The 15,531-nt window shown below is 43.6% G+C and overlaps 1 protein-coding gene across 12 annotated transcripts in view; it reads right to left on the bottom strand.

Annotated features, from left to right (window-relative positions):
- Positions 1-15,531, bottom strand: part of kirrel3b (kirre like nephrin family adhesion molecule 3b) — a 165,838-nt gene that overhangs the window by 37,486 nt on the left and 112,821 nt on the right. For 8 of the 12 annotated variants that reach the window (XM_037086813.1, XM_037086802.1, XM_037086759.1 and 5 more), the window contains 2 exons: positions 7,628-7,797; positions 939-1,089 (listed from right to left, as the gene is read on the bottom strand). In XM_037086813.1, the coding sequence (XP_036942708.1) occupies positions 939-1,089; positions 7,628-7,797 (321 nt within the window). The remainder of the gene's footprint in view (positions 1-938; positions 1,090-7,627; positions 7,798-15,531) is intronic. The other 4 variants (XM_037086847.1, XM_037086769.1, XM_037086832.1 and 1 more) reach the window with 1 other exon arrangement.

Here is a 15,531-nt window from a genome sequence, read left to right on the forward strand (position 1 = left end):
CGGGCATTTATCACAGACGCATCATTATACATGGTGACAAATCAGTTTACATGTGGGCAGACTTCCCTCTCCGACTGCATGACAATAGGAACGACGAGGACAAGCTGCAAGGGTTGCAAACACTAACAACGGTTAATCATTTTCACTCCCGCGCCTGAGTTGGCCTGATCGTGCCGCGCCCGCTCTCGCCATGCTCGCCTCTCGTGGTGTACATAATGAAAAGAATGGAGCCGTCAGTCATATTGGCTCCCTAAATAGCATTTTATGCTTTATTAGTCATACTTAATGGTGTTGAAGGGGCCGTGAGTGATGCAGAATCCCTTTGTTCAAAGCCCTTCTCTCACTGCGAACGGCTCTTGATCGAAAAAAGATTCCCTGACAATCGAGGCTGAATGTGTTTTACACGGTGGGCTTACTTTGCCTATTTTAGAGGGGAATTGTGCATGCTCTCATCAAAAAGATTGATGGCACGAGCATGGAAATAAAAGAGGTGGAGACAGTGTAGTGCCACAGCAGGCAGGTAGCTGGACCAAAAAAAAAACCAAAGACAGTCCTATTCATTTTGGACGGACAGCTCCTTTGATATTTCATCGTAATGAAACAAAAAAAAGAAAAAAAAGTGATGCATCATCAATCTATCCACCCACCTACATGGTATGAAAGCAAAAAGGAAACCAATTATAAATATCCATCAGAGCCTAAAATGAATCCGAGATGTTTACAGAGCGTTAGTCACGTATGCCTGTCTGACAGTTTCACGCCTCTACATGTGAGAAATACCTCAAATACTGTGTAACGCATGTCAACCAGACTTCCTTCTCCCCCCAGCGTCTGTGCTGGTAGCAAACAAAGGGGCTTCAAAAAAGGACAATAACTTAAACAAAAAACAACAAGAGTGACAGAGTAATGTGAGACAGAGACGGTGGTGGGAGGCTTACGCTGGATGTCGATGGTGACGCTGGTCTCCTTGCCGTTGGGCACCGCCTTGTTGGAGGCCTTACAGATGATCTGCTGACCCGTCTCGATGTTGGAGGGCGATAGGTAGAGCGTGCTCACGGTGCTTTCCCTCCTGCCATCCCGGAGCAAGGTCTGCGGAGAGCGAAGGAAAGTTGAGTAAAAGCGAAAGGTTACAGCGCTAGCTAGTTGAAACGGTTCGGGCCTCTGAATCCATAGTGAGCGTGGTTCGGCCGATCTGATGGATTGCCAGGCGGGAACCTTGGCCGATTGAGTTTCATAATCAATAAAGAGAATCTAAAACAGTTTTGGTTTTTGGGCGGTAAACTCTAATACTGTACACCCAAATTTTTCAGTCAGATACATATTGGATTGTATCTTGATGAGCAGCTCAGATTCAAGGTTTTCGAGAATGTTTAAATGATATACAAACAGACAAGCTTTGATGGAGAAGGTACAAAACTGTGAGAAAAATTCATGAATACACACGTGTCGTCCCTCAGGGGACCAGAGGCAAACCATCAGAACACCCCAGCCTGCAGTTTTACTGCAAAGCTGACTGAAATGAAAAAAATAAAAAGAATGTAGCAATATGTTTTTTGAGCCTCTTTTTGTGTGTCTGGAGAGCTGCGCTCTAGTGCATGGCTTGTCATACTCCACAAAGGAAATCAATCTTCTTTTCAGCGCTCATCCTCTGAGCCCTGCATTGTGGAAGCCATCTGGAATCGGTTGGTAGCGCTCAGTAGCTCTCACTCTCCCTAAAACGCTCAGGGGAGGGCTCCAGGAGTCTATGTTAACCAATGCGGCCCAGAACAAAGCCACTGACTAGAACAAATTGCGTGGGCAACAGGGCACAGTGTGGTCAACCACAAAGTCAAGATGCATTTCCCTGCCATCTCTTTAAAGGGGGCTCACTGTTGCTTTGTGTTTTTGAAGAAAAATAGGGCCGCGCCGTACTGAAGTACATCAAACATTTCCCTCATATAGAAGCGGAACCTTGGCGTTGACCAGAGGGAGCCGGGAGTGGACTCGCCTTACTGAGCCGCTACCTTGGGATTAGCCTCACAAATGTGCGGATTGCCTCCACGGATATTTCCTTTATTTGGATTCTTAAAGCACATCATACAGCAAGAATGACGGTCACACCGATTTTAATTCAATCCGCGAACCAACACGTCGTCCAGCTGTCACGGCTCTTGACTTAATGCACCAAAGGTTTCAATTGTAAAACAAAGGTTCCAGAAAGGAACAAAGGGTACGTGGAGGAGTCATGACTGAAACTTAGCCAGGTACTTAACACTATATTAAAGTGTCCCAAGCAGCACATATATATTTCAACCACCCTAATCACTACCCATTAATCAGTAGCTGAGTCAAACTGCAGCTCATTGTCGATGTACAAACCACAGTAATTATCTCCTCATTTCTCTACTTCAATGCAAGGGTTTCTTTTTAATAAAACTCTAAGTATGTGCTCTCATTCTCATTCAAGCATAGCTTATTCTGAATAATTAAAATGTCATTGAACTTGTTAAAATCAGGCAGACATTGCTATAGAAATCTTTTTGTCTAACCACTCCACAGTTCAAGTACTTCAAGGTACCCCTCTCGAAACCATCTAAACATTTGTAATTTTTTTTTTTTTAAGCCTTTTTCGTAAGTATAAGCATATTACAGATGCCATACATGTTTCTGTGAAGTCCATTTGTATGTGAGGAACCATGTCATGGAATTCATAGTTGTGCGTGAGTCCCTTCCAAAGCAGAACACATTAGCTGTCAGACGCGGGATATGTCAATGTAATATCCTTTCTGACACAATCAGGATTGTTTCCCTCGTCGCTCTGGACCTGTCTGAAGTCATTAATCTTAGAGAGGGGGTTAGCTGGCTGCTGCATTGAATTCAACACCATGCCACATTACAAATTGATAAATTTTCATATCACTGCCTAGAGCCTATGTGGGGAATATTTTTAACCATGCTAGGAGAGGAATGGCAAAGAGTAACAAGATTGAGACGGAACGCTTTGCTTTTTTTTTTTTTTTCCCCATGTATATTTAAAGCTGCAGCTGTTGATTTCTGACCACTAGAGGATAAAGGAGACAAAGAAATACAAAACAGTGAGCCAAACAAATGCTTATCAAGTCGTGAAATGTGTTAGCAAACAGAGGAGAAACCTGTTGAATTCAGGCTTAATATCTGCAGGCACGGGCTGTGCTTGTGCAACTTCCTTCCTGCCAGCCACCGTGTGGTGTATTACTTTGTGGGGTTGCTTATTTTCAGCGTGGCTTTAGTGTGTCTTCATCTCCGCGGCTACAACAAACGACAACTAATCAAGCTTAAAGGTCAAATTCGTAAGACAGTTGATTGTTGAGCCTCGCTTTGGGTTGGTCGGTCAGACCAGCCACCGACCTAAAGCGAGACTCCGGATGTGTGACGAGTTGCGATGACACTCAAGAGTAAACTGTCTACAAATCGGACCTTTGACTCAAAGCTGTAACTGCCAGGCCAAACGGTAACTTAACGAGACGGTGACCTGCCAGTGGCTTCAGAAAGCCCAGCCATCTGGATTATCTACTAATTAAAAAAACGGCTGAACCAAATGGATTATCTACTAAATAAAACTTGATGTGCTGCCAGCTAAGCTCATTTACCGATAACGCTAAACCTTCACTGTGTTTACCTTGAACCTGCGCTCTACTTGTCTTCAAGTTAATGCTGCCATTAATCCATGTATGAACATTTTAAACGTACTTGGCCATCAACGTGCATACCAAATGCACCGCGGCTGTGTTTGTGTTTTCCCAATGTCTAAAAAGGCAGACTCTTTGTGAGATTTTGAACGGATGGATGATCATGAATACCAGCGGATTAACTATAAAGGTTGGGATTTTATTAAAATGTTTTCAAGCCAGGATCCAAAGATTTTTTTTTTTTTGTCTTTGTGAACTTCTTTTATAAAAGCAAAGTCAAAGCATATTTGCTGAATAGACTTAGACATAGGATGTTGTAACTCAACTGGGCATTGAGTCAGAAGTTTAGTTAAAAGCGCACCATCATTAAACTGTTTTCTTTTCTTTTTTTTTCTTAGGTGTTAGCCATCACATAATGTTTGATGGCAGCAACTGTGATTTCACAAAATGATTTAAAAAAAAAAAAAAAGGACCTGCTGGTGTTGTGTATGTAGAGTGAAGTCAGTCTCTGACCAACCAGTCAACTATATAGCCACATGGTTTACTGTCAGTGTTAGCTAGCCACTATACAAAAGACACATGCATAAATACTAATAATAGGAAGCACTTCACTGCAAATGGAAGACATGTTCTATGAGAGCAGCAGTCTATGAATTACCATAAGCATTTAACAGACTACCAATGCCTTACCTGCAATTAACTTCTTTATAAAGCATACAGACTCAGATTAACCACGAGTGATCTCATTTGGTCAGTATATAAATTGATAGAAAAACAACAAGACGTGCCTGTTTCTCATCTTTTATGAGTATTTGATTCAAACCCTCAAGTCATCTCGAGCATAAATCTAAAAACATGAAGTCAGAAATGAAGATGACCCGCTGAGACCTGGCGAGCACGCAGGGAATGCATTGATTGGGTCAGTAGTGGAATGTAGTGGAGAGAAGGCCTCCGGGGGATGGCACTGAATTTACCAAGTAAGCAAAAGATTATAATTTATACATCATTAATATTCCGCGAACCCAATCAGCACGCCTTTGATTTGATACCAACTGCATCTCTGGTTTGTATTCAGTCAGCCATTTTTTGTATTATTCATATTATTATCTTTTTTTATTATCATCGACCACACAAGGGTTCTTTAACATGATATACACATTTAATATATAGCTTTAAGAAATGTTCCTTGGTCCGTGGTCACTGTTTAACTCAACCAAAAAAAAAAAAAACTCATTTTCCAAAGTGGGTTTATCTTTATTTCGGATCGTACTTTTAATTTTAAAGGCAGAAAAAAAAGACAAGGTTAATTAGCTAGCTGAAACCCTTTTGAGATCCTTTCAAGAGTTGCACAACAAATTACATTAATGTTGGAGGCAAAGAGCCCTTTGGCTGACTTCGCTGCTGGGAAAACTACACCTGTTTCATAATGAAAAAAAAGTTGACATGTTTAATGCCCACTCACATTTTAATTGGCTACTTTGTTTGTAAGCATTTCCCCACAATATTACTCAGCGAGCGCAATGATTAAAATGCAATAAAGTGGTCTAATTACACACTCTCTCTCACACACACACACACACACACACACACACACACACACACACACACACACACACACAACCGCAAAAAAAAAAACAAAACAAAAAAAAAAAACAAACAGAAAGGAAAATCTGATGACGGATGGGGGAATGAAACTTAGATGCAGTAAAAGCAGCTGCTTCGAGCACTTGTAGTGAAGAAGGGATGGGAAATGGAGGTGAAACTCGGATTGAAAAAAGGGATAATTATTTTTTTTCCTGCTGAAAATGATATCCATCAATAGTAGCAGCTTCATGTAAACTTTAGCAATTTTACCTGATATTAAGCAGCAACGCGATTTTACTGCAAAAGCTGAGAGGGTATACAATAAAAAAGCACTATTCGGCTCTTGCCAGCGAGAGCAACTCATAAAACTGTCATTATTTCTTTTTTTTTTTTTCCTCTCTCTTTTTCTTTTTTTAAAGCCCCCCTAACACTGAGATAACTCCCCAGACTCCCGCTCACCTTTCAGCTTGCCACCGGAGCATTCCAGAAAAAAAAAAATAAAAAAGTATGTGGCACATTTAGGGAGGGGGGAATGTGTCATGTTTTTTCAAATGATTTGTTGTACTATTCCCATTACAAAAGTATCACAGAGCGAGTGTGCACACCTTTACAAAACCACGGCTCAGACCTGGAGGCTGCGCATTACAAACAGCCCTTTGCCGCCGAGCGGCTCTACTGGAGCAGATGGGCGACGAGCGTTCGAGGGAAGGGAGGACATTATTCATTCATTTCCTCTGCCCACATTTCCACAGCTAGACTTGATATTTGAACCGCTCACCTTACTGCGACAAGCTCTGCCACTTAATTATTTGGGCTGCCCTTTCAATAATATACAGCAGCCATGTTTTTTTTTTTTTCTTCTTCTTCTTCTTTTTTTTGTGTTAAAGCTACCCTCACAAATGATAAGCAATGCATCAATTCAGTGACCCACTTATGCCATAAAAACCAACACACATTTTTGCTTAGGCGGCCGCTTTAATCTCGCACTTTCTCTTTAACCACTGGTCCAGTAAATAGTTTTCCAAGAGGTCATGGCGATGAGGTTTTTGGAGGCCTCGGTGGGAAATTATCTTTGGGTCAGAACTATCATTAGGCATGACACCATCAGCAAAAGCCATTTCTGCGAATCCGCCACCACATCTGCTCGCATTAGTCCTCTTCATCTGCGGGATATATGGGACGACCATCAGAGCAGATGATTATGCTTACGAAATGTCCCCCTACTGCTCTACGGACCCCCCCCCCCCCCCCCAAAAAAAAGAGTCATCTCTCTTTAATCGAAACCCATTGCTTTTTAATGGTAGGCAATAGAGATAAGGGGGAAGGGGGACATACTTGGGCTCAGTGCAGGCATGTGGGCATCCATCAGCTTACCAGCACAGAATGTCCTCATATCTGCCGTCGCTTTGAGAGGAAGCGAAGGCAGGAAGCGCGCTCTCCGCCCACCATTAGCGAGCGGCACCTCCAGCAATCACTTTATTCAAATCGGCCCGGTGCCGTACCCCAGCCCAATCAATGGCATTTATCTGCTCTTTGAAAAAAGCCGATAATGGGATGAGGCAGCGCGGGGAGCGAGAGGAGGCGGGGGAGGTGTTAGTGCTCTAAAGTGCCTGGTCTCTTTATGTCCTTTGTTTTAATGGAAATAGAACATGACAGTGTTGATTGCATGATTAGCCTTGAGGGTGAATGTCAGTCAAGAGTCTATGGGGTCAGGTGATCGCGCCGGCAGACTGGTGCGAAACGGCGGCGATGGCAAACCAGGGCGTCAGAGGTGGGAACAAGATCTGTCAGCAGGAATCAGACTTTGTTGTGAAGAGGATTCAGGCAGATTCCAGTGCGGGAAAAAAAAGCGACGAGGTAGATTTTTCATAACAGGTTGGGAAGATAAAGAGAGACAAACGCCAATGAAGAGGGAGCTCAAAACACCAGAGAGAAACTTAGAGTCAGCGGCGGTTTCGTGATCTCGCCATCTGCTTGTCTGAGTTGATTTGTATACTGGGAAAAAAAAGGCCAGCCATCTTTTTGTAATCAAAACACAACCTGGGTTTTTCAAGGGATTTCATTTTCAAAAAGCAGTCTGGATGCTGATGCAAACGCCCACCGATGACTCAGGCAGTCACCCTGAAACATCTCGTGGATGTTTATCACTTTTGTGGCTGTTATTTATGGCATAGCAAGATGTGCACAAATGGAAAGTAACAGGTGGTTTCATTCCCCATGTCAGGTCACTTTCGAAAAAAAATAAAAAAATAAAAATAATAATAATAATAAAAAAAATAATACATTTTATAAAAAGGGTCTAGAGAATGAAAGCACCGCCACCATGCAACCCTCCGCCATCAGTCCCACCCCACCCTGTCTACCCAGCCGGTCCTCAAACCTGGTACGACACACACCTCTAAGCTTACCTTGGAGTACATGGCCCCATTAAGGACCTCTCCGTTGCGGATCCAGATGATAGAGGCTGCCGGTTTGGCGTTGTCGGCGTGGCAGGTCAGATTGAGCGGGTCACCAGCCCTCAGGCTCACCACCGGCCCTCCGCTGATGACTGGGTCCTCAGGGGGAACTATGGAAAAAAAAAACACACACAGAGAAAGAGGGGACGTTACACATGTGATAAACAACAAGACAGCAGACGTTGTCAGGAAACCGGTGTGGACTGTGTGAAGCCAACACAAGCTGGACCGCTAGTAAAGTTGTAGACATGCAATGGATTTATCATGACCTCTGACAGGGAGGTTGTTTTCAGTTCAGTTTGTTTGTCGGCTTGTTTGTTTGTCAGCAGGATTACAGAAACATTTTTTTTTTTTTTGCTGGAAGTTGGAAGAAGGCTGGAACACGGGCCAGGGAAGAGCCTCTTTAAATTCTGGATACATAAAATATGTTTCACTCTCGTTAACGTAGCGGGGTAACAGGGTATTTGGCCTTAGGGACTCCTCAGCAGCAGACTCCTGTTCAGTGAGCTAACTAGGTAGCACAGTAAACACCCACTGAGCTGAAGAAGGAGCGGGAGTAACAGCAGAGAGGAGTCGTCTAGAGAATTAAGGATTCGTTTCGACCAAACCACAGCTGGCGACTGAAAAAGCGGCATGAGGACCAACAAAAATGGTTGTGGTGTGTTTTTATGTTTTTTTTATTGTTTCTGTTGAGTTTTCCAACTTGTTTTAGTGTGTGTAACCATCAGAATTTATACCAATTTATTCAACCAAACCACGCTGTCATTGTATGTATGTCCTTACCAAATGATCTGTGTGATCAACATTCCTATATCATGGGTATTATAGATGTCGTTGTCTGTAGTTTTATAGTTGTACATCATGTTTTCAGATTTCTGACAGATGCTTCAAATATGAATTGAATATGTTTGTAGATGTAAAAGGTCCAGTGTGTAGGATTTCTTTTAATGCCATCTAGATGTGTGGCTGCAAGCTGCAATCAATTGTGACACCCCTCAACATATAAAAGGCATCATGAAAAATGAGTGTTCCTTATTTCCAGTTGATTATGCATGAATGAAAGCATAATCATGAACATTTGATCACATTTCTGCCCCTTGATCCCCTTATGTCCCACTAACTGGACTTATAAAGATAACCAAAATATGTTTTTTCTGCCAGGGTAAAGATTTCCTCATGGGGAACATATGTTTTGTGTATTTATTTATTTATTTATTTTTTTTGTCACAGGTTTCTCTGAGCTGTCCAGCCTGTTGTGTTGCTGATGTTTTTCAGTCCAAGCGAGCGATATTTGTACAGAATGTACGTGATAATTAAGTGTTTTGTTGTGAAAGTATGTGAAATATTTCCAATTCAGGAGGGCATGATAAATGCACAGCCGAGGTGATGAGAGGCTTCAGCGAGGCACAACCGTATTTTGACATTGTTCTGATAGATCCAGACATATACAGCCTATCGTGCGTATCATAGCAGAGTGGACTCTTGGCGTTGGCGGATTTCTGTGATCTCCAACTGCACATCTAGTTCAATTTGTGTTACTTTGTTGAATACAGACTAACAGCCCACTGGCTTGTAATGACTTCCCTCTATCTTTTTTTACATGCAGTCATTAGTCTGATATATTGCTTTTCTACATAACTGACTTCAAAAAACACCTGCAAGAGTGTGGTTATTATGCCAACAAGGGGTTTCTGTGTAATAATGGTTTTGTTTTTTTCTTCCAAAATAAAAGCCACATCTGTGGTTACACATTCAGAAGAAGTTATGACTTCCCTGTGAGAAATAGATTTACCCTGTACATAAAAAAAAAAAAAAAAAAAAGATCTCAGCAGGACTCTCTAAATAACAATCAACTCAAAGCAAATGTGATTTCTCCGCTTCACATAGAATACACACATAAATGTCGACATTTAAATGTCATTCCGTCAATGTGTGACCCCCCTCAGATACGCAGATGTAGATTTCTTCACCATATTTCTCCATCTCTCAGCTTTGACAAACACAACACAGAGAAGAAAGCATCACAGCAGCGTTATGTGTGCCCGTAGAGGGCACTGATCAAAGTCCTTTTCCTGTTTTACCCATGAGCTGATCTGTTTGTTTTCTTTCTTTCTTTCTTTCTTTCTTTTTTTTTTTTGATGAAACTGCAGTGAATTATTGATTGACCTGAGTGCTCATTACAATGCAGATCTGGGGCAAGATGAAATCAAAGGCTGCAGGCAGCTGCCATATTCCCCTGCAAAAGCATCGTGATTGGAAGGAAGGTCGTTACGAGCGAGATTTATGCTGTCAAACAGCGCCGAGATAAAAAGGGCGGAAATGTAATTTTGGATACTGTTTTGTACATTTAATGACAATAAGTATAAAAGGGCTCTTTTATGGCAGGCATAAATTAGAGCGTGGTGCCAGAAGAGATTGCATTACAGTATTTTATGTTGCTAACTCTTCAGAGAAATGACTAATTTTGTTATCACTTTATTCAATTCGGTTTTAGTTTAAAGTTACTGAGAAATGATCAAACAAAATTCCTTGTTTGATCTCAGACCTAGATAACAGCGTTTACTTTAAAGTCATAATCCTGATGATTTTCATTATATCAAAAAGCATTTTTGATAGCATTTATGGTAGGCTTTTTTTTTTTTTATCAGCAATTTACTAAATGTACGTATACATCTTCATATTGTATTTTTCTTTTGTTAGTAGTTGGTGATGCTGTTGTAATTTCAGATCACCCTCACTACTGTCCACTCTCCTGCAGATGAAAGCAGTTGCTCTTAAGTTCTACGTGTGACAAATTAGCTGCTGAAAGGAATGTTTGCTGTAGCAGAGGGTTATAACTTTAATATAATCCAACCAACTGGGCAGACGTATATGTTCTGTCGTATTTCAAAAGGTACTTCATTCTGTCATTCCATTGCTGCTGGAATTAGTCCTTAAACCCGGAAATGAGTTAGCACTTTTTGTATCCCCGGTGACCTCAAAGTCAATGGGTTCTTTGAACGGGTATTCAGTTAGATGCCTGAAATAAGGTCAGTAATTAACATGCATTCGACAATAGGTGTTATATATGAGTTTTAAAAGAGCAGTTGTGAACAATGAACTAAATGAGACGACAGGTTGTCGGGGACAGTAAAGGTCATCATGCCGAACGCAAAGACTCATCACCTCACTAGTCTGTTTCTACAGGCGGACTTAAATCACAAACTAGTTCAACTTTTAGAATAGTTTCAAACTTGTAGTTTGATCAAATTAGTGTACAGAAAAGTGGAGTAAGATGCTTAGTTATGGCGATGTTGAAGTCATGTGACTGCAATGTAGTTTGTTTACAGCCCAGCATTGGTCTCTTTTAGCATTTTAGCGATTTCATTTATGCTTCAGAAATCCCTAAAAGTGGTGTTCATCTGTGAAGATTACCTTGAAAGAATTGTATGAGTGTCATAACCACGGAGCCTGTTGTCTGCAATAATCTAAAGTCCAACCGAGAAATCTGTTTGATTACTTTGATTTATGTTGAGTGAACTTGGGGTGATGCTAACCAAATGGTTAGCCAAGGATGGTAAACTAGTGAATTAGCGTTTTGCGATGGCGGTTGTTTCTTACAGTGCTGTGGGTCATTTCCAGTTAGTGGTCTTTACATGTGAAATGCGTTGGTGGTTAAGATGCAGATCTTAGTCAATTGCACAAATGGTTACGCGTCATTTGTGGCATCATACAGAGCAAGAGGAGCGACACATCGGGTCCGGTCACCCACAGCAACATCGCGTTCCAGCTCTTTTGTCACGCACAAGCTCGTCTTTGAGCGTGGGGTTGATGATCACAAGGCGGTGGCATTTCGGTCTTCTGCTCTTCTGACTAAGGCCGTTTCATCACAAAAGGTTATTGGCTAAAAAAATCCCCAAAAAACACGGAAACGCTGTTTGTTTTTTTTCACCCAAGTGATCAGAGAGCATATTCATCAGCACCACACGTTTACAGTGAGTAACGGCTGAATCAGACCGATGTGGGAACAATGAAGTCTGGACTCTGACTCGACCACGCTCGTAACTCTCACCAACTGGACCAGTAAATCTGCTATTACCACAGGCTACTCCCGCTCACTCGCTCCTATTGTGTATTTGAGTTTGAAATGCAGCCGGGCTCCCTTTCATCTGCTCCTCATTAACATGCAGAGGGTCGGGGAGAGGTAGAGGAATCTCAGGTCAGCACCGGCAGATCAGACAAACAGAGTGTGCTGATCTAGGCAGAGTGAGAGCGAAATCCTTATGAGAAAGTCGTCACCTTCTGGTCCTTCACCGGCAACTGGAAACAAGGTCAAGAGGATCGCGTTAGTTTACTCTGGTGCTAAAAGTGGAGCTGCTGCACGGTTATGCAAACGAGACAGGCGGCGTGCATAAAGGCACCGCGAGCCGGGACTCTCGAAAAAAACAGCTCTCCCAGTCGTCATTAAGGAAGATGGACAAGACGCGAGGCTCGATGATAGCACTGTGACAGCTGATTGCACAGATGTAGTGTTCTTGGCTTGCTGTCAGTGCTCTATTGCACACATGACTGAAACATTAATTAAATGTCAAGCATATAAGGCAGCCATAAAGGGTTTTTTTTCTTTTTTTTTGGTTAATGGAGAGGAGGGAGATTAGAAAGGAAAGTCTGGAGGAATGTGACTGATAGGACTCCAGCTCCAGCACTTGAACTTGAATATTCTCCCATTGTTGCCCACCAGTGCTTAAAAACTCTCAGACATGCGTAGCAGGCTCTCTCTCGGGAGAAATAGCCACATGTAACATCCATCCGTATCTGCGCTGTATGTAGGTGCTGCGGGGTCAGAGGGTGACACCGCTAACGAACAAGGTCACGCCCTCGCAGACTGTCGCCATGCGCCTCGCTTTGACCTTTAATAGCATCCGTTATCCACTACCATTCTCCCGTATGTTTCCCATTAAAGCATGTCACCGCGGTGGGAGTTTATGATTTCGTGCATAGCGGAGCTACACGGGAGGTCATGGGCAGACCAAACAGAGCACCGCTACGCTTTCAGGTCGTGTTCCCCCACCCGAAGGGGCCGCCTGCCAGTGAGACAGGGGAATAAGGACACGGCTGGCTGCCTCCATCCTGCATCCGTAACTTTGTCTCTCTCTCTCTGTCCCCCATTGTGTTTTGAGGTCTTACTGTATGCGGCGGGTGCCAGTGCAGAGACTATGTGTTTTGCGACAGACTGGGCTGGAGCTGTTTTCCCGTGAAAGTGGCACATGTTCGAGCCTCTCAGCGTGCGTTCCTTTGGCATCTTTTTTTGATATCGCCATCCACTAAAGGAGCATGGAAAAAGGTTCTCTCGAAGGGAAAAAAAAAAAAAAAAGTGCAGCCAGACTTGCTTACACAATAGTCCTGTCCTAGAGGAAACTTCTGTGCTCTCTTCACTTGGCAAGTGAAGGCCCTCACGTCTGCTGCAGAAACGGGAGGATTTGACCGATAACCCAACATCTATTGAATACAGATGAATGACCGGGAAAAAAAAAAAATAATAATTTAAATAGATCTTTAGCTCTTTCTCTTCATCCGAGATCTTCCACCGATCCTGCCTTATGACTGCCAGGTCTGACAGTTTTACAGAGGCCAAGCCTTGAACTTGAATCAGCCATCATCATTACTGGGCTGTTTGCAAACTCGGCAGTCCCTAATGGTTCTAAATTAGCTCTTTACTGCAGCCATTCGATGGACTTGGCATAAGTAGTGTGGTCAGTGGTACAGATTGATCGCTCCTCTTTAATTACAGCGCTGACTCACTGCAAACTCTGCTTCACTAGCTACACATTTTTTTCCCCCCCTTGGGGGTTAATCATGTCATACCTTTCAACGCTTTGGCAAATTTGCATCTGTCCTGTGCATGCGTACACAGCGGCACTGACGGACCGGAGGAACAGTTTTTAACACAAATCAAAGACGACCGAGGGCACGTCAGTCATGGAGGAGCTTGTGCCTTTTTGTTTTCAGTGCATGTCCATAATAATCACAGATGTGAGGCGTGTGGTTTCAGCGACAAGACCGGGCTGCGAGCTGCGGCGAGTTCATTATTTTTTGTCGTTTGAAAGAGTTTGTCGAGGTCACTTTGGCCCGTAGCTTCTTCAGATCATAGACATCATGTGGGGTTGGAAGCTCCGAGCGGTCCCTTTTTTTGTGTGTGTGTCTGAGGGAGAAATCCAATTGGTCCGTCGCAACTTACATTAACCTATCCAGGTCCCTTAGATGGGTAATTCTCCCATTTCGCTTTAGGGCTGCTAACATTTTATGGAGGTCCATTACCTCACCCGGTGTGAGATAAGATTTGGGAATCATTTATGTATTTTCCCATATCTACCAGTGGTAGACATACCTGACTTTAAACCCTAACCCTCGATCAAAAAGGAGAAAAGACAGTGATGTCAGAGAGGCTGGACTTCAGTGAGATCATTTTGCTTTTACTGCATAATCAAAGATGTCCATAAAGGCGACCAAAGCATATTGATGTGTAATGAACTCGACGGTGCAGGGCAGTAACTCTGTCACCTCCGAGATGAGCCTGGATAAAGCCTGGGGGTCATAAAGTTGCCTATTGTCCCGTGATGCGTGCGATCTCTCCCAAAATTTGCCACGAACATGAAAAACCAAGTATGCTATAGGGAAGTTGAAAGCGTGTGCTGGAGCTGGCTGGGAAGCCCTCTTCAGTCTGGTGTTGCTGATGTCCAACCGGCGTGGTTTTTCCAGGCCAGACCAATACCCGGCGGGGGGGGGGAAGAACCTCTCCGAAGCAGCCGATGAATTCCTGCGAGCAACCCCGGCTTTCCAGGAGCGCGAGTAACGGAGAAAAAGCAATTTGGAGGCGAATGAATGAGGGAGCGCTCCTCGCAAGGAGGCAGGATGGTGTAGGGGAGGGGAGGCCGGCGAGGTGTAGCTGCTGTAGCGCTGCGCTCCAGCAGACGTGTCCTGAACAACAATGAGCTCCCTGACTTGCCTGTCTATTTCGGAGGAGCGCTCGCACGGGCCGCCTGTCACCCCGTTGCGACAGCTTGCAGAGTTTGTGATAGATAGATCAGGCAAAAAAAAAAAAAAAAAAAAAGGAGTCAAAATGGATAGGAGAGGAATACCCAACACAGGTGGATGCAAGAGACACACGTGCCTCGCTGGCCCAATTCGACGGCCCTCGTCGAGTGCTGTCATTGCACATCTGTTTGCAAAGCCAGAGGATCCCTCAGCCGTGTGTGCACACATGCACTCCCCGCGCAGAAGACGGGAGGTGCAGGAGGAGGAGGAGGAGGAGGAGGAGGACGGTGAGTGAATGAATGAAAAATAAAGTGGGAGAAATACACAGCAGCATTTTGCTCTCTCGCACAGGGCGACAGATGGCAATCACAAACAGCATGGCAGGCTGTACAAAATGCATACACCAAATAAAAAAAAAAAAAAAAAAGCAAGCAGCAGAGGACTGATTTGCAAGAAGAGCGTGCGCTGCCACATGGTAAAGAATAATAAACAGAGAGGGCAGAAATGTGATGGAAGGAGGAGGTAGGGGGGAAATGGGGGGGGGTTGATAAAGAGAGGAAATGTAAAATGATTGGAGTACGAGACAAACGGGAGAAGATTCAAAAGGCCGGGACGTGTTTTCCTAACATTTTTAAGAAGAAGTCTCGAAATGCTTAGTAATCCGCTGGCAGTGCTGGTGTCATGATCTATCAAATGAGCAGTGCCAAATAAAAAAGGAGGGCAGCGGAGATGAAGATGAGATGAGGAGTGCGGAGATGCCAGAGCTGTCAGAGACGTGCGGAGCCTGCTCTTTCACAGCACAGCCATGTGCAGCACCCAGAAGCCCCCGC

The sequence above is a fragment of the Acanthopagrus latus genome, chromosome 2 (genome assembly GCF_904848185.1).
Source record: "Acanthopagrus latus isolate v.2019 chromosome 2, fAcaLat1.1, whole genome shotgun sequence".
NCBI lineage: Eukaryota > Metazoa > Chordata > Actinopteri > Spariformes > Sparidae > Acanthopagrus > Acanthopagrus latus.